Genomic DNA, 23,931 nt, shown 5'->3' on the forward strand with positions numbered 1-23,931 from the left:
TAATTTAAGAATTTTTTGATATTTTACTGAAAACAAGAAAAAATACTAAGAATTTTTTTTCTTGAAAATTTTTTTTTGCAATGCATAAGTTTAAATGTTACGGTTAAAATGACTGCTGGTGGCCGTTCTAGTGTTAAAAGTGCATGATAAGGGAAATCAATTTTCTTCCCATGTTAGGTCAAGAAAACGCTGGAAAAAATAACAATACACAGTTTTAGTTAAACGTTCAACACTGCAAAAATTGACTTTCTTACTTAGTATTTTTGTCTTGTTTTCAGTAGAAATATCTAAAAATTCTTAAATTAAGATGCTTTTTCTTGAAGAGCAAAATGACCTAAGTAAATGAGTCTAGTTTTAAGACAAATAATATACAATTTAAGTGAAATTGTCCTCAAAACAAGCAAAATGATCTGCCAATGGGGTGAAAAAAAATGGTGAAATAAGATTTCTTTTTTCTTAAACACTTAATTCAAGTAAAATTTTCTCACCCCATTGGTAGTCAAAATACCATAAAAAATCATGATTTTATGTAAATTAATATGAAAAAAGTCCAGCTGTGTTGGGGGCCCTGTCAAGATTTTTTTCATGGGGCCCAAAATCCTTAGCAGCGCCCCTGGACGTCATGAAGAACGTTTATGTTTAAATGCTGTACTAGTATCTTTAAAATTTAAAAAGTGATAGAAAACAAAATTAGCTGCTTACAGTAAAAAAAATCTTTCATGTGCAATAGTAGTGTGAATACTATAGTGTTTGTCCATTGTGATACTTGTTTTGGTGTCTTGTGTAAGAACATGATACAACGAACTCTTCATTTGTCAGATCTTTTTATTTGTTACATAGCTTTATACGTAAGGAAATTGTTTACTGTCTAGTTGCGTTGTCTGTGTGTATGCAGGTTATTGTGAGTAATAGAAAATAATGAACCAACAATGTGACAGATGGTCCCTTTAGTACTTACTACAATGGCCATACTGCAGATACTATACAGGAGGGCAAGTCAAGTCCAGTCCTGAATGGCCAATGTCCCAGAGTTTAGTAACAACCCAACACACCTGCCTGTCAATCTCAACTTTGGCTACACCCCAAATGGCGCACTTCAAGTGGACGAGTGAGTCCACATAGGGTGTCCCATTTGTCATTTTAGGCTTCAAAGGGGAGCTCATGGGCACCCCATTTTTGGTCATATTGGTCACTTTTTTCCAGAGCCTGCACTTTTGCAAGCTTCACAGCAGACTTTACGTCATTAAAGTGCCGACTTCTAGGAAGGTTGTGAGTGTTTAGGGCACCATTTGGGACAAGGTCTTTGATTCGCTTCTTCAGGTGCATTGGTTTAGAGTTGGAGCTAAACTCTTTAGGGACAGCAAGCCTCCAGGATCCAGACAGACTAGCCCTGCTGTGTAGCATCTCTTTAGCATCAAGGTCAAGACCATGCATTCCTTCCCGTTCCTTGCAACCATGACATGTACAATAACTTTTAGCCAAGTCATACTCCTGATTGTTGCTCCTTATACAACATTCCCATCAAACAATCACAGCACAAATCACGAGTCTTTATAACCTCAACCTTGTGACCTCTAAAAATCAGAGAAATAAATCAGGTTGACAAGAACATCGCTAACCTACTGTACATCTGCACAATCTGATTGGTTGATAGAAATGTCGTGGGACGACCAACAAGGATGTTGATTCAGGAACATGTCCTCTTCAGGCAAATCACATTAACTCTTTCCCCGCCAGCATCTTTAAAAAAAAAAGTTGCCAGCCTGTGCCAGAATTTTTTATGATTTCCACAAAAGTTTAATGCCTTCCAGAAAATGTTCTTCTTTAAATATATAAACATACAATATTTCAAATGAAAAAAACAGAACGTCTGCTTAAAAAAAAAATCTAATCAAAAATGTTTTGATCCGTGGATGCTTCAGTGTTTTATAAGTTGGGTAGAAGCGCCACCTAGTGGATAATAGCAGAAATATGGATTGGCGTAAAAACTCGTCATTGGCAGGGAAGCGTTTTCTCTTAATTGACGAGATAACTCGTCAATGGCGGGGAAAGAGTTAAGCACCATTACACCACAATTAATAAAAATATACATAAACATACTTCCTGCTTGTTTCTACGTACACATTATAAATATATTTTAACAAAAATAAAGCATCTTTCCATAACCGTCTTACACAGACAAAAAGATAGTTTTGTGACATGCTGTAAAAAATGCAACAATAAAGCTGAAATTTTGAGAAAATGGTACTGATAATGCTTTTACGTACATCGAAGAGGAGGAGTCCTTCTTACACTGGACATAGAGACAGAGAGGTTATGAGAGGGTGAGATAGAGATCACATACATAAATACTTTATTCTGGTACTGCATTACACTTCGCCTTCTGTACTGTATATACTCAAGTCTTTCTTTATTCATGGACAGGCAGTCAAACTTAATGTTCTGGACCCAGGAGGGCTAACGGAGGGATGTAGATCCGCAGATAATAGCGTATTCTGTTTAGCAAGATTATATGACAACATTTGTGCTTTGTCCAAACATCCCTTTATGCGTTTTTCCTCTTTCCTCGAGTTCATAGAATCCATTCCTCGAGATCATCTGTAGTCCCACTCGAGTGGATCCGAGCCCGAGAGTGTGGATCACGGTTTTTAAAAAACGTAGTGTTCTTCAACAGGCTCCTCTTCATTTACATCTTTGACCTTTAAGAGATTCTCGCGTGAACGACAAAGAAACGATACAAATGTCTTGCTTGTCAGTTTCATCGTTTCTGCCCAGTGTGTGACCACTTAATAATTAACTGAATACATATCTTGCCGTCTTCAGTGTTTGACAGAGTACATCCTAGCAGGAGTAGAAAGCACCTTTGGTGTTGTTTTTGCCATTTTTGAAGTTCCTCTGGATACAGTATCTTTATATAACAGAGATGGGTCAGAGGTCAAAGTCTCAGGTGTGACGGAGCGGTTCGTAGCCACTGATGTCCTTCGATCGGCGTTTATTACGGTTTCACCTCATATCTACTGGAGGGAAAGAAAGAAAAGATGATTGGTAGCATTCCAGATAGCTTCTCTGTGAAATCTGTCAAAGTGATTTTCTTTAGTAAGACATGCGATTTGTGCTTGAGCAATGCACATCCACCACACAGTGATTTTATTACTGGACAAAGTCTGTGCACATTTCAGAAAGAACGAGTGATGTGAAAGTCACAATTTTTGTGATTAAGTTCAACAAACCATCCACATATATTTTTACTTACACAAACATTCAAAATTATAAACAAAACACAGGCTCCGTTCCAAAACTTAGTGTACTGCCTAAAAATGGACAGCATTTTAAGATATTATAGGCACACTGTTGGTACAGAATGCATTGTGAATTTAATGCTAATAGCTTGCAGTATCAGCATGTTAACAACTAGTATGCTAACACCCTATGCTAACATCATAACACTTCAAGAGCATTTCTGTGAATTTTATGGTAATAGCTTGCACTATCACCATGTTAACACCTAGTATGCTAACACGCTGTGCTAACATCCTAGCACTTCAGGAGCATTTCTGTGACCTTTATGCTAATAGCTTGCACTGTCAACATGTTAACACCTAGCATGCTAACACGTTATGCTAGTATCCTAGCACTTCATGAGCATTTCTGTGAATTTTATGCTAATAGCTTGCACTTTCACCATGTTAACACCTAGTATGCTAACATGTTATGCTAACATCATAACACTTCAAGAGCATTTCTGTGAAGTTTATGCTAATAGCTTGAACTATCGCCATGTTAACACCTAGCATGCTAATACGCTATGTCATCATCCTAGCAATTTAAGAAATTTCTGTGATTTTTATACTAATAGCTTGCACTATCAGCATGTTACACCTAGCATGCTAACACGCTATGCTAGAATCATAACACTTTAAGAGCATTTATGTGAAGTTTATGCTAATAGCTTGCACTTTCACCATGTTAACACCTAGTATGCTAACATGCCATGCTAACATCATAACACTTCAAGAGCATTTATGTGAATTTTATGCTAATAGCTTGCACTTTCACCATGTTAACACCTAGTATGCTAACATGCCATGCTAACATCATAACACTTCAAGAGCATTTATGTGAATTTTATGCTAATAGCTTGCACTTTCACCATGTTAACACCTAGTATGCTAACATGTTATGCTAACATCATAACACTTCAAGAGCATTTCTGTGAAGTTTATGCTAATAGCTTGCACTATTACCATGTTAACACCTACAATACTAACATGCTATGTTAGCATCCTAGCACTTCAGGAGCATTTCTGTGAATTTTATGCTAATAGCTTGCACTATCACCATGTTAACACCTAGTATGCTAACACGCTATGTTAGCATCCTAGCACTTCAGGAGCATTTCTGTGAATTTTATGCTAATAGTTTGCACTATCACCATGTTAACACCTAGCATGCTAACACACTTTGCCATCATCCTAACACTTAAGAGCATTTCTGTGAATTTTATGCTAATAGCTTGCACTATCAACATGTTAACACCTAGCATGCTTACACGCTATGCTAGCATCCTAGCGCTTTAAGAGCATTTGGTCATTTATTAGATTATATTTAAGTTAGGCTGCTAACTAGATTTTGGAACAGAGCTATTTATACACATGATTATATATTGATTGATTTCAGCAAACAAACAAACCCGTGACACATGCAGCAAAGTGAAAACACAAGTTGCTCTTATTTAGTGTTGTGTGATTTTGATTGGAAAATTCTCTCTTTAGTGATTGGTTACGAAAGAGAAGGGTTTTTTCCTGCGGCTGTCCTACCTGCAGGATATTTTGGTCCTCTGAGTGTTAGGAAACATTTACTTTTTATTGAACGTCCTTGTTCATCTGTGGCGCCATTGCTTGCTTACTGTGTTTCCGTTTTTTACCTTTTTTAACTGTGCGTGGGCCTGGAAACACAGATTTGGGGAAGGGTGCAAGCGGATGATAGACGGAGTGTTGTTCAGTGGAAAGAAAAAAGAAAAAGAAAGAATTTATGGCCTCTGAAAGGTGCAAAGCAGACTGTAATTGCACTTCATAAATATTTGAGTCTTATGAGTTTCCAACGCTTTTATCTCAGCACGTGGTTGTATAACACGGGACCAGAAACTTGTTGACCCTGAAGGACGCACACTTTAACCCATTCAAACAAGGAGAGGCACACCTGTGGGCTTTTTTATTCACCCAATTGCATCATTCCTTCGACATGGACAACAAAGTAAAACGTAAGCACATGCGAGCGCTGACGTGGGCAACAGTGGACTGGCCGACAGGTGTGTTTGCCTTTGGCGGCAGCAAAACAGGCCAGTGAAAGCACACTCCAGAATAACATACTGTATTCATTCATGCCATTCTGTGTGTACGTGTTGTATGAGACATACCTGTGTCTGATTCCACATGCTCTGTCACATGATGCTGGGACGTGCACACGCATTCAAGGTGATCCTCTAACCGGACGAGCACCTCCTTCAATTTTGCTTTTTTACGGGATGCAAACTCTACCTTTGCCACCTGGAGGAAGAGAGAAAGGGAACAAGTTGTTATTCCGCCTGCCATGTGTTTGTTCAGCCAGCCCATTCTCATGATTTGCTCATAAATAGCACGCAGTGTGAGAAGTCGTGCAATACATATGCCAAAATTTTGCATGCGTATGATACGCAAGTCCTTCCCATTTACTAGTGCTGGGCAAAGATTAATTGCGATTAATCGCATACAAAATAAAAGTGCATTTTTGCATAATATGTGTGTGTGTGTATTGTATATTCATTTTATAATTTATATTATATATATAAATTAAAAAATTGATATATATATATAGAGTATATACAAATATAAATTAAAAATAAATAAATATAAAAAATCACTTTTATTTTGTGTGCGATTATTTTGCGGTAATCGCGATTAATCTTTGCCCAGCAATACTTAATACGCTGTATTTTTTCGAGACGTTTTATGTTTTGGTTTCTTTTTTTTTCTGTTTTTTTTCCAATTCTAACTCCAAGCGACCATCGTTTAAAAATAGACAGAAAAATGGAGAAAAATCACATCCTAAAGCAAATCCCAAATCTAACCCCAAACTCATGCGATAATGGTTTAAAAAAATACAAAAATCAATACATAAAACGACACAAAAAGACTTATGCGTTAGCATTGCACAACTTTTTTTTAGACGTACATCATGAGAATGGGTTGGTTTAGCACAGGGTTAGTTGGTGGACCCCTGGTGGTTCGTGGGGGAATTGCAAAGGGGTTCGAAAGTTAATTTAAAAAAAATTCAATTAAAATTAAATTATACAATTTTAATAAATAAAATATCTAAATAAAACACTTACTGACAAAAATATAAACATAAACAAAATTAGAAACAGAATTTTTTTAGATGTTAAAGGTGTTTTATGGAACCATACAGTCTAAAAAGTTTTTTCTATGGCATTGTGAAGCACCATTATTTTTACAATTCTGGCATTCACACACAAAGTTAACTAGGCTAAATGTGAGACGAGGTTAGGCCTACACCTTCCAGACATACAAATTAACTAAGTGAAGGTGGGGTTGGAAAGTCTTGTGTGTTACTGAAGCTCAAACATGTGGTGGAAAGTTGTCTGCCCCATTGGAACGAATTATTATCCCAACTGCCATACAGAGGAAGAGATCTGGAATAAACCAGCTCTGAATCTTCCCGACCTGCCCTCATAAAGACGGATTAATGAACACACAGATGAATACCGTGGACTTTCTTCCTTCCGATTGCCATTGGGCACCTGATGAATGTTTACCGCTACTATGATACAGACGCAAAGTTTCCTTTCCAAATCAATGGATGCCATGTGGATGTGATACACGCCCATAGCAGACACAATCACAAACTTTAAAAAGCAAATAAAGCCTCTCTACAAGGGCAAATATTGATTTAGCATTATGTCACAGTGTCACAATAAAGGTGGGAAGAGGAAGAGAAAGCAAAGTCGGCCTGTTTGTGTCCTCCGTCCACCCTGTCATCCCCGTTACTGGTTTATACCTCTGTTCGGCTGCCCGGCTCTCCCCCCCTCTCGGACATTCTTGCGCTTGGTTATATTTACAGAGACGAGACTAAAGCAGCCCATGGCATGCAAGAATGTCTTGCCACCGAGGATGAAGGGTGAGACAGACTCTGATGGTCTTGAGAAGGATGGGGGTGGAGGTTCATCGTAGGGTCATAATATGAAAGAAGAACCCCTAGATTCCTCTGCAGCATGCGTTTCTGCCCCCACCCCAACATTTCTAATGAAATTCAATTTAATCTTTGCTATTGCTGCTTTTCGAACCTCACAAATGCTTTCACTCAAATAGGCTTTATAAAAAGCCCCATGTTTCTTTAGGAGCTCCTCCGAGTCCTATTTAGTAGAAACCACTGTGCTTTACGCTGCAACGAAAGCCCTGCAAAATCCCAGCGCTATGGCGTGACATCTGATCCAACTCCCCATAACACACACACACACAGAGAGAGAGAGAGCGGACCTCTAGAAATCCACCCCAACCCCCTCTCGCTCGCCCCGTGCACTGTGAGGACTATTGTCCGAGGTTGAGATAATTGGCACTGGGATTTCCCCGCAAAAAGCAGAAGAAGAAAGGGTGAGAATGCCGAAGAAAAAAAACACAGAGGTGCATCATGGGTAATTAGCATGAGCACAATAGAAATTGACCGTGAGTGAGTTTTGCTGCACATCTGTCAGTGGGTAAATTCGACAACAAAATGCAGAGGGAAACACGCAAACGCAAGGTTCAATGGCAGATGACTGGTGGGGCAACCTGAAAAGAAAAAGGGGTGTGGGGAGCAAGTGTTCTTATTCAGCGAGTGACAATAAGAGCTGAAAGATGCAGGGAGGAGGGAAAAATAAGGGAACTTTTATCTCATGACCTGCATGTCTAGAATTACCATCATAGGACGAGCAAAATCTCTGTTGTGAAACGCATGTACTTACACAACAGCACCCGGACAATTACACAGAGATCACAAGAAAAATCTAATCTGCCTGCTTTCTGTCATGGCCCTTTAAAAATGTCCCCAAACACCAGCAGCAAATCTCAGAAGATAGAAAAAAACTTCACAAAAGTATAGATATGACGACAATTACAGTTCACCACATGCTAAGAAAAACAAACATGCAGGGGTGGAAAGCGAGAAATGCAGGATGCAAACAATTAAGTTCTCAAAGAAAGCTTCATCTAAATCTACATAAATAAGCAATTTCTGCATTTACTTCAACCATTGACTTCCATAGTAGGAAAACAAATATTATGGAAGTATTGTAATAAATGATGATGAAGATATTTTGATAAATGATGAAGAAGATATTTTGATAAATGATGTTAAGCACACAGTTGACTGTACCCATTGAATTCCACCATATTTGTTTTTCCTACTATGGAAGTCAGTGGTTATAATTAGCTGTGTGCTTACCATCATTTATCAAAATATCATCTTTTGTGTTTATCAGAAAAAAGAAAATCATACACTGCAAAAATGATTTTCAAGAAAAATATTTGTAGCATTTTTGTCTTGATTTCAGTAAAAATATCAAAAAATTCTTAAATGAAGATGCTTTTTCTTGATAAGCAAAATGACCTAGAAAAATAAGTCTAGTTTTTAGACCAAAAATTTCAAATTTAAGTGATTTTGTGCATAAAACAAGCAAAAAAATCTGCCAATGGGGTAAGCAAATTTTTCTTGAATTTAGTGTTTTTTTGCTTACCCCATTGGCAGATTTGTTTTGCTTGTTTTATGCACAAAATCACTTAAATTTTATATTAAATTTGGTCTAAAAACTAGACTTATTTTCTTGGGTCGTTTTGCTCATCAATAAAAAGCTTCAATATTAATTTAAGAATTTTTTGATATTTTTACTGAAAACAAGACAAAAATACTAAGAAAGTTTTTCTTGGAAAATAATTTTTTTGCAATGTACAGGTTTAAAACAACATACACTGCAAAAAATTAGTATTTTTTTCTTGTTTTCAGTAGAAATATCAAAAAATTCTTAAATTAAGATGTATTTTCTTGATGAGCAAAATGACTCAGGAAAATAAGTCTAGTTTTTAGACAAAAAATATAAACTTTAAGTAAATTAGTGCTTAAAACAAAGCAAAAATCTGCCAATGGACTAAGAAATAACTTTAAGTTTTTCATAAACACTTAAATCAATAAAAAAAAATCTTATTCAATTGGCAGATTTTTTTGGCCTGTTTTAGGCACAAATTCGCTTAAATTATATATAAATTTGATATTTTTTGTCTAAAAAGGACTTATTTTCCTAGTTCAGTTTGCTCATCAAGAAAATGCAACTTAATTTAAGATTTTTTTTTATTTTTAATGAAAACAAGACAAAAACACTAAGTAAGAAAGTCATTTTTTTGCAGTGTAAGGATGAGTAAATGATGACAGAATTGTATTTTTTAGGTAAACTATCCCTTTAATACAACTTTAATATCTTTGAGTCCACATTAATTCGATTCAGCACTATTTATGTTTCCTCAACGTTTGCGTCATAGTTGGGCCCCGTGTCCTCACTAGCCGGGGCCACTTGAGGGTCTTCAGTGCCCCAAAACCACACTCTTAAAAAAACCATCTGGCTTCCAGTGCCAATATAAACCATGTCTAATTTCCCTTCGTATCAACCTCTAAAGAAGAAATCCAAACCCGGATCATCCAAACACATAAACACTTGCTATTTAAACCACATGACAGGCACCCGTGTGGAATTGTTTTAATAGCGACCACAAACATTCCGAATCGGGAATATCCTCAGTTAGTCTCTTCATTCCCAGTCAACAGTGGTGTGCCTGATTTAGTACGTGTAGCAGTCCGATTACCAGCGATGAAAGTTAAATAAACAACACTCGCACGCTCTCTGCTGCCAATGAAGTGACTTATCTAGATATTCCTAGGAAACCACAGCTGCCTTGTTCATTGTTCAAGTTGACCAACTTTTCCACCTGGGCCGGAGATAGAAAGATCTAATGCTCTCAGCAAACCACTTCATATGTTTATTCAGATCTAAACCGAATCAATGTTTATAAATCGCTTTAAATAAAAAGCAACACAGACGTTTACATAACCATTAAATACATTTCATTTTTGGTTAAACTATATAGAATTCAAGGGCTAACTTGGAGATTTGTCACCCTGGACCACAAAACTTTGATTTTTTTTTGCACAGATTCCAGATTTTCGAGTACTTGTATCTGGGCCAAATATTGTCCTATCCTAACAAATCATAATGGAACGCTTATCTATAAATTAAAAAAGGGAATCGTATGACTGGTTTTGTGGGGTTAGGGTCACATCTAAGTAGCATTATCATTTTGCAATTAAATCCTAAAACTAACATTTGTAGTTTTTTGAACCAGCACACCAAGGCGAAGAACTACACTTTTCAAAAGTGCCAGCAGCTGGTGAGTTTTGTCTGTGCCGAGTGCGGCACTCACCGTTTTTTCCGCGCTCAGCGCCGAGAGTTAAAAAGTGTTTTTTGGTTGAAACGTTCAGCTCGTCAATGTCATTCTCACTCTGCCATCCAATCACAGTGGAGAAGGGGTGGGACAAATATCACAACAACCAACCGGTGCATCGTTCAAGCAGAAGTATAGCAACCAAAGCGCTCAGCTGAAAAAAGCTGGGAAGAGTCTAAAGTCGCTGTATTAGCCGAAATTAGGCGGTTTGGTGTACACGCCTTCTTACTGTGGGTTCACACCAGACGTGTGTTCAACGATTTGCCCAAGTAGATTACATACAAAGTCAATGCAAAGGCATGATCAGATGCGTCCTTGCGTGGGGCGATGCAAATCATGCAATATGGGCGGTGCGTTTGCCGCGAAAACATGCACCATTCGCCTCAAACGCGTCTTCGCCCAAGTTGAAAATATTCAACTCAAGCGAAAAATTTGCATGACAGAAAGTTAAATCCTGTTAGTAATCTAGAGTGAGTAACGTGATGCCCCGCATTTGGTGCGTACATAGCATTAGAATTAAACGTGCTATGTCTGCTACTATACCTTTAAGACTTTAATATGTAAATGATCTCTGTTGTGACTGGATAATCCATGCATTCTAGCAAAGTTCACATTGGGGTTAATCAGGGCAGGCCAGTTCTCTAAAAATAAATACATAAACATGAATGGTTGTTTACAACCCATTTTTTGCAGCCAAGTTTGCGATGCAGACAAGTACGTCTGAACTTAATTTCAAGAAAACCCCTTTTCTCCTTCGACTAAGAAGTGAACAGAAGTTTAAAATGTGGTCTTTCTCACACACGGCAGCTTCGAATCTCTTTACTGTAACATGAGTTTATACTGTCCGCGGTCCAACTTTTTCCCCTGCCCACAGCAATCTGGAGCAGCACCTGTTGTTGTAGTACTGCGTGATTATGTTTGCATGTGTGAGAGTATTCGAGTTCTGGGAAAACCATCAGTACTGTACATCAGGCGAGATCGAGAGAGAGAGAAGGGGAGATGAGGTGAACGAGTAGGAGGTGATGCACACCTCTCTATAGACAACTTCATCAGACGCATGGGTGTTCTCTCAGTTACGCGCATGAACCGAAGTGAACGTCTGGTCTGTATTTATTTATCGGTCTGGCTAGCGGCTAAACCGATCTCGGAAACAAATAGCTTGTCGAAAATAAAATGTTTTGGTTTGCTAAAGACAAGGGGAGACGGCGAGCATAGATCACAGCTGTGCCTGGCTACAATTCATGGACTCGTAGCTAACATTGTATACATTCATTTTACACAGCTCAGTGTAATAGTTGATACGCATTAGATATGATATATGAACAAAAGTTGGGCATCAGGGATGGAGTAGGCATCACACCCTAACCAAAATATTTTATTAAAGTAGCGTTTCTTTTCATGACAGTCGAGGTGCGAAATGTTGTCTTCAGTGGCCATTTCCCGTATCCGTAAAATCATAGACCGTAAAAGATAAGAAATCCGTAAATCGTAGCAAGCTAGCCAATGCTTTTCAGTAGCTTACTCAAGATGGCGGCAGGCAACTGGAATGACGTAAAAAAATCACATGACTGATATTCATCAATAGGCTTCATCAATATCATTCACAAAGCTGTACACCTCCCCTAGTCTTTTTGCATTGATTTATTAAATGTTTTGGTTAATATGATGATGAAGTAGAAAGGAGCTGTACGTGCACGACTAAAAAATAGCTGCCCGGAGGCTTTACCAAGATGAACCGACCTGCCTGAAAAGTGCACAAGAATCCATCAAAGAAACATGCTGAGCGAGAGACAGAGACAGGTATTGACTAAATGCCAACAAAAACATAAAGAAAGATAAAAGCACAAGAAGTGCAATAGAGAAAAACATAAGGCAACATGCTGAGCAAAGAGAGAGAGAGAGGAAGAGAAGGTTAACTCCAGTAAGTGTTAGTAGTCTCATTATCCCCTGTCATGATCCACACCCAACAGTGTCTCCTTTGAACAAGCTTATCACTGCAATGAACCAAAGTACACCAGACACACACACACACACACATCCACATTTCGCCTATTTACAGTCTGTGTTTTTCTACAGCATCTCTGAACAGCAGCGGCCTGTCCAGGTCTGCTCCTTTTTTAGGATGAGAAGGAAAACTGGGCAGGGTAAATAAATCTCTTAAGACTATTTGCTCGAATATACACTACACCGCCATCGCTGGAAAGAAACACACATATTCTTGTCTATCCCTGTATCCCTGTCTGTCTGTGCTGGAAAAACACACAAGACTAACATTTTTATTCATTTTATGTGGAAAGAGGGGATTGAGCTATACAATACACTGAATTCAGAAGATCAGGAAATATAAATAAATGAAGAAATAAATAAGGAAGTAAATATGTAGCTCTCCATGGTAGGGGTCAGAAACAAGCAGCACGGTGATGACCGTGTGTGGTTGTCTCCCGGTATTTATGTATAAAGCAAATATATAAAACATGACTTTTCCAAGATCAGTGATACTTGCATGGAAAGCCGTATCCCACAATGCAATGCACCTGACTGTAGTATTGACACTGCCTCACTTGAGTATGAGGATTATATGCAATAAAATTATTTATAAAAAGGTGTGGTTTTGAAGTGGGTGTGGCACCAGTTTCTATATCTTTGCCAGCGTATCACTGTGAGCAGTTTTTACCACTTGGCTGAGATGGTTTTGCCAAATGTATGTCTGCACGTACAGTATGCGTCTTTACATGACTCACAGTACACACTGCATGGGTCATTTTTCCATTTGCATTTATATTTGCATCTGGTAATAATTGGCTCTTTCTAGATTCATAGTCCATATCGTTGATATAGTCCATACCTTAATAAAGAGAACTGCTTATTGTACACAAAGTTTGTGTAAACACTGTGCTTTAATCTCGGTTTTTGTACCCGTAAAGACGGTGCAGGATGCATACTTTACCTTGACAGTACGGTGGTGTTTTTTGGACGGGTGACAGCGCATGTTGCCGGTGTTGCAGCAGCCAGTACAGCGTTTCACCTCCACGCAAGGAGGCCATATTAGGAAGTTTGCAGCCGTGGGATCCACTTGACTGCGAGGGATCTCGTAGATCACTGTCCTTGTCTTGCACATGGCTGGCACCGCCTCCTCTACTGCTGCGCATAACAGATGTGTGCACAAATAAATTAATACATATATATACTTATTAGCATATTCATTTATACTAAAATGTAAAGATTGTGTTGATTCCTATAATAATGAACTGGAGCATAACACAATGAAATACACTCACCTAAAGGATTATTAGGAACACCTAATAATTCAATTTCTTATTAATGCAATGGTGTAATGGTGTGGGGGATGTTTTCTTGGCACATTTAGGCCCCTTAGTGCCAATTGGGCATCATTTAAATGCCACAGTCTACCTGAGCATTGTTTCTGACCATGTCCATCCCTTTATGACCACCATGTACCCATCCTCTGATGGATACTTCCAGCAGGATAATGCACCATGTCACAAAGCTCGAATCATTTCAAATTGGTTTCTTGAACATGAGTTCACTGTACTAAAATGGCCCCCACAGTCACCAGATCTCAACCAATAGAGCATCTTTGGGATGTGGTGGAATGGGAGCTTCATACCCTGGCTGTGCATCCCACAAATCTCCATCAACTGCAAGATGCTATCCTATCAATATGGGCCAACATTTATAAGGAATGTTTTCAGCACCTTGTTGAATTCATGCCACGTAGGCAGTTCTGAAGACGAAAGGGGGTCAAACACAGTATTAGTATGGTGTTCCTAATAATCCTTTAGGCGAGTGTATATATACAAGATTCAACATACATTTTGTTTCATTTCGTCATTAGTACCAAAAGTACTATAGTACTACCATGGTTTTTCGGATGGGTATTAAGTAATCTTTAAATAATTTGGACTGCTATGTAAATGCAACGCTTTGCAAATTTGATAATCGCACCGTTTGTATGGCATCACCATACTATTACTGTACTACAGTACTGCCACAGTACTTTTTATATTTTATATATAAAGTTTATTTTGGGTAGTTATATAATCCAACACAGGTGCTCTGTTTGCATGCTTTTCTGTAACGGATCCCACCCAACCAAACCAAAAGGCTCTTAAAAACGGCCTGAGTCACGAATATTAAAGAGGGTTTTTAATATCTGCGAGCCTCTGTATTTACCCAGCCAAAAATAAGAGCGACCGCAGTGCCGAGATCCCGAGTTCGATCCCGGGGTTCAGAGCGACACAAAAACAGCACACAGCTATTCTGAGGCCTGAAGCGATTTCTGTTTGTGCTCGAGTGATCGGTGGGCACGGAGGGGCTGAAATATCCCGGCACACAAAGACGCGCCGCTGAGTGCCATGACTGATGTGAAAGGGAAGGAAGAGTGGATGTCAGTCTGAACTGTGTTTAGCTCGACGGGCCGTGACATGAATTCTGAATGTTTGGAATTTCCTGGCTCTAGCTATCGAAATGCTCTCATGTATGATAAAGTAACGAAGCGTCTTCTAAAATATATACCCGAAATAGACTAATTATGTAATGTAAAGTCTCTTACCAATGCTCCTCTTTCGTCTGTGGGACATTTGGAGACTCTTTAAATCCGAGGAAGCAGGGTGAGATGGGTGATGGTTCTTCTGACGGTGCCTGTGTTTGACCTCCTCAATCACCTCATTTCCAGGACCTTGTTGAAACAAAAAGGTTATCCTGATTACTTTAATGTTACTCAACAAATCCTGCTTTCCCTTTATAACCCAAGATGAATTCACAATGAGGCTATTCAAACTTTTCAGTAGGTGCCCCGCAGCATATAGAGACGGGTGCTACACCAAAGCATGATATAATTTCCTTCTTTAGGGGTATTCAGCAACTCATTTGTCAACCAACAATGGACGCTTTATGCAGGCGCTTAATTGGAAACTCACCATAATGGATTTCTGAAGGAACTACGTCATGGTTATGGTTACCCGAGTTTGTATTTATGTCTTGTGTACGGCTGACATAAATGTGAACTTCTAACAACCTCTGGAAAGGTTTTCGCCACTGGCGTGGATGAGTAAGACCGAGTGTTCCTTACTGTTTAAAGAGGAGGCGGGGATGCAAGTAGCTTCTATATAAAGTCACTTCACTTATTATGTGCTGTTAAACCAATTCATGCTTCATATAAAAACTTAGTCACTTTAACAATGAAGTTTTCATTTGTGTTGTTCCATAACAGAGTGTCAGTCAAGTCAAAGTACAAAAATCCATGCAAAGTGCTTAAAGGGATACAGTAGTTCAACCAAAAAATTTAATTTTGCCATCATAGCTTACTTACTCTGATATTGTTACTGAGATGTATAAATATCTTTATCCTGCTAAACACAAATGAAGATTTTGAGCAGTTTTTGTAACCAAATCATTTTGGGGCACCATTGACTTCCATAGTATTCTTTCTATATAAAGTAATTTAGCTTATTCTGTGCTGTTTAAACAATTCATGCTTTATATAAATGCTTAGTCACTTTAACAATGAGGTTTTCATTTGTGTTGTTCCATAACCGAGTGTCAATCAAGCACCATGTACAATTTCCATGCAAAGTGCTTAAAGGGATACAGTAGTTACAATTACAAAAAATACAATTTTGGCATCATAGCTTACTTACTCTGATATGGTTACTGAGTTGTATAAATATCTTTATCCTGCTAAACACAAATGAAGATTTTGAGCAGTTTTTGTAACCAAATCATTTTGGGGCACTATTGACTTCGATAGTATTCTTTAAATATAAAGTCATTTAGCTTATTCTGTGCTGTTTAACCAATTCATGCTTCATATAAAAGCTTAGTCACTTAAACAATGAGGTTTTCATTTGTGTTGTTCCATAACCGAGTGTCGAGTCAAGTACAATAAACAATTTCCATGCAAAGTGCTTTAAAAAAGCTTAAAAGCATAAAGGGATACAGTAGTTCAACCAAAAAATAACATTTTTGCCATCATAGTTTACTGTTACTGAGCTGTATTCATTTCTTTGTTCTGCTAAACACAAAGGAAGATTTTAAGCAATTTCTGTAACCAAATCATTTTGGGGCACCATTGACTTCCATAGTATTCTTTCTATATAAAGTAATTTAGCTTATTCTGTGCTGTTTAAACAATTCATGCTTTATATAAATGCTTAGTCACTTTAACAATGAGGTTTTCATTTGTGTTGTTCCATAACCGAGTGTCAATCAAGCACCATGTACAATTTCCATGCAAAGTGCTTAAAGGGATAAAGTAGTTCAACCAAAAAATAAAATTTTGTCATCATAACTTACTTCCTCTCATATTGTTTTTGATCTGTATTATGTCCTGCTAAACACAAAGGAAGATTTTGAGCAATTTCTGTAACCAAATCATTTTGGGGCACCATTGACTTCCATAGTATTCTTTCTATATAAAGTAATTTAGCTTATTCTGTGCTGTTTAAACAATTCATGCTTTATATAAATGCTTAGTCACTTTAACAATGAGGTTTTCATTTGTGTTGTTCCATAACCGAGTGTCAGTCAAGCACCATGTACAATTTCCATGCAAAGTGCTTAAAGGGATAAAGTAGTTCAACCAAAAAATAAAATTTTGTCATCATAACTTACTTCCTCTCATATTGTTTTTGATCTGTATTAATTTATTTGTCCTGCTAAACACAAAGAAAGATTTTGAGCAATTTCTGTAACCAAATCATTTTGGGGCACCATTGACTTCCATAGTATTTTTATGGAAGCTAATGTTGCTTCTGCTTCCTGCTTGATTACAAATATCTTCCTTTGTGTTCAGCAATACAAAGACATGTATACATAATATAACTTGAGAGTGATTAAATAAATGTTTGGGTGAACCATCCCTTTAAAACTTTAAATATTTACTAAAATATAAAACAGAAGCTATATAAAAAGTGGTCCAAAAATGGTCCCTAGTTGTCATTGGGGTGGTACTGTACCCTTTCAAAAAGTACACCTTTGCACTTCAATACTTCATAATAGTAAGCATATTGGTACCAAATGTATACACATCTGTACCTAAATAGTACATATTAGGACCTTTATAAAGGGTAGTGCCCCAGTGACCATTTTTCTGAGAGTGTATGTTACATTGTAATGACTGTAGTCTTTGCAATCTTTATCTGATATTGTTCAGTTGTGTTAAATCAGGCATGTACTTTAGTTAAACATCAAACTATATGTGATGTACCAGAGGAACTGCACCCAGCACGGGACGATGAGGGTGGGTCCGTCAGGAATGCAGAAAGAGAGAGAGAGAGAGAAAGAGAGAGAGAGAGAGAGACACACTCTCTGAACTTAAAAGACTGCGTGACCACACACAGTTCTGAAGCAGGAAACACAAGTGACATGTAAACAAAAGCCCTCCTCTGTTCTGTGTCTCTAGTTCATCTCATCTTTCCTACCAAATGGAAAGCCATTGTTTTTAGCTGTTTTTCAGACACTAAGCGTTGACCCGCACCGAGAGCCAGTTCAGCATTTGATCCTGCAAAACATGCCTTATCTCATGTTCACATCGAACCTGTGTGTCATTCTGTCAAACTTGAGAACTTTGTTCTTACAAACTTAAAAGCGCAAGAAGGCACCGCAGTCAAAGTGTGACTTTGCCAAACTACATTTCTAAATCATTTACTCGTTTACGCGTCGCTCCATGCGTACAAGTGCAAACGAAATTCGAGATCAGAGGCGGATAGAAAGATTTTCAGATAGTATCCTACATTTTGGTCACGCAAAGGTTATGCTCGGCTTCTGAATACTTTGAATACAGGAATACGCACAACTCGTGTGCATTAACATAATCTGTATATGTTGTTTAAGATATGGACCACAAATCCATAAGTCATAAGTCGCATGGGTATATTTGTAGCAATACAATACGTTGTATGGGTCAAAATTATCGATTTTTATGCCAAAAAGCATAATGATATTAAGTAAATATATTTAAAAAATTATTTATGATTAGTAATACTGCATCACTGGTTTCTCAGACAAGGCTTAAAGCTCACATAACACAAGCTGTTTCTGCATTTCTGATGTTAATCTGGAGTAACTATAGAGTAGTATGACATCCTTTATATCGCAGAAGAGTCTTTAGTTTAATCAGATTTATAAAAGAAAGATTAGCTTTACCGATTCTTTGCGATAAGGTACAAAAAATGAAGAAGGAGGAGTTATACCGCGGTAGGAGCGAGTACGAGTCATGCAACACTATACAACACTGTTTAACTTATGATTCACTACATGTTTGTGTCATTTATATAATATGCACGCGCCTATTTCCAACATAACACAGAAGTCTTACTTACCGCATGCAACTCGTGACCCGGTTGGGACTTTTCAATGAAATCCAGTGCATCAAACACACACGCAAAACTCTGCTGCTACCCCGGATAATAAACTATATCCATTGTTTCCATAAGGCTGACCATCTTCTCCTTACATCCAAAAACACACTTCTTCTTTCGTGCCACTGTTGAGTTTTGAAATTAAACAACGCTTGTCGCGTGATGTGATGTTTGTATGTTCTAGCGTCTCCCGTGTATTGATGGGTGGGCGGGGTTTTCCGGGGGAAGTGCCCATAAAAAAAGTGATACGTATAGAAACCCCTGAAACGTCAGCTGGACCCGTATTCGAAATAAACTTTCCGAAACTTGTACGAATGCTGGCGAAGTGCATTCAGCACAGAAATACTCTGTAACTTACCCAACTGCTTTTTTGACATTTTGTCTATGTTTAGCATGAGGAAACAACTCTTAAACAGTGTTAATAAGTCAGAATGCATGAAATACCATTGAACCCCCCGTTTAAGGTTAGTCCTAGACTAAAACACATGATTAGACTGTCTTAACTGAACATAACTTGCACTGACAGATCTTAAAATGTGCCATTGATCTGTCTCAAGATATATAGTTACATCTTTACTAATGAATGTTTATAAAAGATGCTTAAACATCTTACTTTAAGTTTAACTAAGGCCTAGTCCTAGCTTTAGCTAAGCCTTATCTGCGAAACCAGGCCTAAGTGTAGCCAAATTATTAATATATAGATTTTTAAATAGTTGTAGCCAAATATTGTCCTATTCTTACAAAAAGTCAATGCAAAGCTAATTTATTCAGCTTACAGATGTATAAATGTCAATTTAAAAAAATTGACCCTCCTGACTGGTTTTGTGGTCCAGGGTCACATGCAATGTACTATATGTATCTACTTTGGGATGCACAGATGCATAGATTTCTGTGCTGATACCGATATTCAAATATAGGCTGATAAACATCTCTAATTGTATCAAAAGTGACATTCCTAAAAACTTCTCCAGTTGCCACCCATACAAGAAACATCTTAATAATAATAGTTTTCTTTAATAGAAGAACGAACGAAACACAACTAACTCCTCTCTTTCCAACACTACAAAACAGACATTTTTGTCATCAAGTATCATTTGGCAGGTGATTTTGATCCCCATTAGTCTACAGTGCTTTAATAACAGGGCCGATCTACAAGCAGCTACCTGGTTTTATGAACCTTCCTCGCCGTTGCACAATGCTGATGAAAGCATTCTTCCAGTAACTGTGTAAATTGCTGCCTCGAAACGTATAATCTTTGCATTACCGATGCAGATCTGTAACCGCCGGGCCACCCAAACCCTCTTCATCTTACATGTCACTCATGAAGAGCTTTCAGCTACACCTTTCCTTTCCGTGCTTTCTCCGAGCGAATTACAAAGGGGAACATTAGGCCTCCTTCACGGATTGACAGCTGTCCTTTCATCGGACACAAAAAAGACGCTCCATCTGTGCCGTTTCCCTTCGGACGTGAAAGCGCGGGGCGATGGGAGGCGTAGACAGATGGACCGATAGAAGTTAAAAGGCCGCTGCGGGGCGAGGAACAAGTGCGGCCTGTTCCAGGTGAGCGGTGAGGTCACGCGCCGTGACTTCACTGAAAGAGAGACACCGTTTCCTCCCTAAATCACTGTCGCTGCTTTTCTGACCTCTAATTATGCGTCCATTAGCAGGAGATACCTATCTGATCCTTCCTGCGCTCCTCTTATGGACAGTTGACAAGGTTAGCGGTCTGATCTGAGCAACAACAGACCGTTATTGCTTCCTAAATTAAGACTATCCAGACAGAAAACAGGAAAGCGTTTATAATTACATAAACAATAACATGATGTCGATAATCATGTAAATTGAGAATGATGCCGTGCAGAAGAATGATGATTGATAATTCTGATCGTTTGTAGTTTGTTAGAGTAATAAAATAAATTTTAAACTTTATAAGCACATCTCTCTCTATTTGATTGACATGTGATGACTTCATACGGTCTGCGTTACTTTAAAGCGCAGTTGCCTACTGCAACAAACATCCAAAATACACCATCAGTGGCGTCAGTCATCTTTCACTGGGTTTAGCGTGTCTGTCAAGCCGTCTGATTTATGTCGACGCCAGGAATAATTAGTAACTACAGCACTATGAAATCAATGTTGACATTCATTTTGAGCACATATAGGTGAATCTTCATATACATTTCACCCAAAGACCCAATTATTTTGTTAAATTATTTTATAAATCACGTTTTTGCATGACAGCAATGGGAATTAGGTTTCACCTCATGATTTACATTTAATATTTGTTGGGAAAATATCACAAATGAAGCCACGTTGAAGTCATACATGCATATTCATTTAGCCATAGCCGTTTTCAGAGACCAAATGTTCAAATAACCAAAGTCCAAATGTTACAGTGGTTCAAATATTCGAAGCTTCAAAGGAAATCTAAGGTTTGATATATTACGAGTGCCTGTGCAAACAGCAGCTCAAGTTGTCTTGAGACAGCTCATGTTAGTGATCCCTGTAATATTATCCAGACTAAAGTAGAAAAAAACCTATTTCGGCGTTGTTCCTGTAAACCACATTTCCCTGTACTTTACTGTTAGCGCCGACACTCTTCCATCATTAAATAACCCGAGGACTTTAAAACAAACACATCCAGACTGCAGCAGAAGCATGCATTTATGACACACGGTTATCATAACTTTTTCCATGTTCACTCGTCCACCCTGTACACCTATCACACCTATGGTCTCGCCACAAAAACCAGACCGGTTATAGTCATACCCCAAATTATACCGTCTTGTGTTTTTTGTTTGTGTAATTACCGGTAATTTGCCTGTAAATGAAATTATAGTGGGCAAATGAAACCATTTGCGGACAGCTTAAGTGTAGGAAAACTTGGCCGCAGCAAATCTTCCCGTTGGCTTTGACGCAAGTATTGACATTAGATACGTGCTCTAAAAACAGAAACAAAATCTAAAATGAACTATTTACGGCCCTCCACCCGTCAGCCGGCATAAACCATTACCTTTAAATTGTTCCTGGGAGTTCGTAAAACGCATTACAGACTATACCGTCACATACATGCTATACACTCAGACCAACTTACTTAGCAACTGGGACAAACACCTGTAAATAACCGTGACACTGTGCACACGAGATTAAGGATTGAACAAAGTCCACAAGAAAACAATGAGCAGAATTTTTACCTGGGGAATTTACCTCCAGTAGCCGCTGGAGGTCGCTGATGCTGTTGATTTCACTGTGCGATAGTCTGTCGATGAAATCTTGAGGGATTGCGAATTCCTTCTGGCAAAATAAAAAAATTAAATAAACATTAAATACACATGAAGGTATTTACGAAGCGATTTATGACGTAATTGCACATATATTTATGGCGCAGTGACGTGAGAGCGTCGCGCGCGCACAGGTGCATCCGTGCGCTCACGCGAATCCAGTTATTTATTACACTATAAAGAATTCAAAGTGTTTACAATTTGATCAGTTAGTTTAGTCAAATAAAGCTAATTTTATCATCACGTGTTCACACAATGTGCGTTACACACGAGTAGAAAGTATTTCAGTTTGGGACGATACTGTAAACTAATGAAAATTTGAACAGCATAGTTGAGATAAGTTTTAGTTGTAATTACTGGAAAATAAATACAGCTGACGTCATGAAGCTGTGTGACAATTAAATTTATGTACAGTAAACATTTCAACATGGATCCAACAACGTGATTTTTAAATATTGCACTTTGCTAAACCCCGTTTGTAAATAAACATTATGAATACATGTATGGCAATCCAGAACTTTCTGTGCTTCAAAAGATTGTGTGAGATATTTACCTCAGCAGCTGCTGGCAGGAGGTGCGAAGTGAGGAGCAGAAAGCAGCAGAATAAGGTTCTCATCTCCTTCCAATGTCAGTTTTCCACCCAGTAAGAAAGATGAATAGCGTAGGAGCCTTGGAGTCGCTCCTGAGCGCGAGGAGTCCAGAACCATACCTTGAAGAGATCTGCCTTTAAACGAACCCGCGCACCAGCTCAAGTCTACATAGGAGAACCCTAGACCTGGTGCTGGTCCAATGCGTCCTGTACTGGATCTCACACGTGATTTAACTTGCAAAAGGTCGTCATGGCTGTCCAAGCCTAAACAATCCAAATACACAAACGTTTTGCATTGCCCAAGTCAATATAAGTTATAATTCCAACGCAATAGTGTTATAGCAACTAACAAATATGCGCATGGATTTTCAACGCTGTTATGGTATAACTAAGTTTTGCTGTCCGTGCACTTCGTGTAGAGCTGAAAAGTGAAAGGTGGTTGTACAATCCCAGGTTAGTATCCTTGAATAACGCAGCGCTCTCGTGAAGTCTCCTTCGCGCACTGACTGCTCTTCTGATGCGCGCAATATATGCACCTCCCCTCGGGCTCCCGGTAATCATCGAACAGCGCGCGAGCACCCGGTTGGCTGGAGCTGCTGTTGAAAAGTTAACCCTTAAAACCCTCAAATGTGTTACAATACACGAGCTGACTAAAATCATTTGGGCATTTAATAACAACTCCAATAAATCTCTGCAGGTTGGCCCCAGTGAGATTTTAAAATAGCCTATTTTATTTGATTTATTAGAATTGTATAGTTTACTAACTTAAATACTAAAGTATGCCTATACTAGAGTAACTTGTAGTATACTTTTCTTCATGTCAAATCTCTAATTATTTTGTCCACTTGGTCATTAGAAGCCACTTGTTTTTTTTTTTTTGTGTGTGTATGTGTGTGTGTGTGTGTGTGTGTGTGTGTGTGTGTGTGTGTGTGTGTGTGTGTGTGTGTGTGTGTGTTTGGACAGAAGAGCCGCTTCCTGAAATATTGCATTTCAGCTTAAATTCCATAGAATTATGACTAAATGACACAAGAAAAAACAAAAGGGCACATTTTCTCACTCTGCCATGATTCATGCAGTGTTGTTTAGATGTTGGTGGACTGTGACTGGAAAAGTAACTGAGTAAGGAACAGGGAGGAAAAAAGGAAATGAAAGTTAAAGAA

At 38.3% G+C, this 23,931-nt stretch overlaps 1 protein-coding gene across 5 annotated transcripts; it reads right to left on the minus strand.

Annotated features, from left to right (window-relative positions):
* Positions 1 to 807: 807 nt before the first annotated feature.
* On the minus strand, positions 808 to 23,458 carry pdgfab (platelet-derived growth factor alpha polypeptide b). Of its 5 annotated transcripts, none has more exons than XM_065253005.2 (7): positions 22,736 to 23,458; positions 22,096 to 22,195; positions 15,094 to 15,219; positions 13,468 to 13,658; positions 5,417 to 5,546; positions 4,818 to 4,945; positions 808 to 3,017 (listed from the first exon to the last, which is right to left on the minus strand). In XM_065253005.2, the coding sequence occupies exons 1-6, from the start codon at positions 22,796 to 22,798 to the stop codon at positions 4,863 to 4,865; spliced, it is 693 nt and encodes a 230-aa protein (XP_065109077.1). In that variant the 5' UTR covers positions 22,799 to 23,458; the 3' UTR covers positions 808 to 3,017; positions 4,818 to 4,862. The 5 variants fall into 5 exon arrangements, with proteins under 5 accessions (XP_065109077.1, XP_065109076.1, XP_065109075.1 ...); XM_065253004.2 differs by having other exon boundaries at positions 808 to 3,014; positions 13,468 to 13,661; positions 22,736 to 23,446; XM_065253003.2 differs by having other exon boundaries at positions 13,468 to 13,661; positions 22,736 to 23,445.
* Positions 23,459 to 23,931: the final 473 nt, after the last annotated feature.

This window comes from Paramisgurnus dabryanus, chromosome 3 (genome assembly GCF_030506205.2).
Source record: "Paramisgurnus dabryanus chromosome 3, PD_genome_1.1, whole genome shotgun sequence".
NCBI lineage: Eukaryota > Metazoa > Chordata > Actinopteri > Cypriniformes > Cobitidae > Paramisgurnus > Paramisgurnus dabryanus.

Coding starts and splice junctions, on each gene's coding strand:
- pdgfab (XM_065253004.2), bottom strand. CDS start 22,798: ATGAGAACCTTATTCTGCTGCTTTCTGCTCCTCACTTCGCACCTCCTG. Junction 15,220..22,095: donor ACTGGAGGTAAATTCCCCAG/GTAAAAATTCTG, acceptor TGTTTCAACAAG/GTCCTGGAAATGAGGTGATT. Junction 4,946..5,416: donor GCATGTGGAATCAGACACAG/GTATGTCTCATA, acceptor CTGTGTTTCCAG/GCCCACGCACAGTTAAAAAA.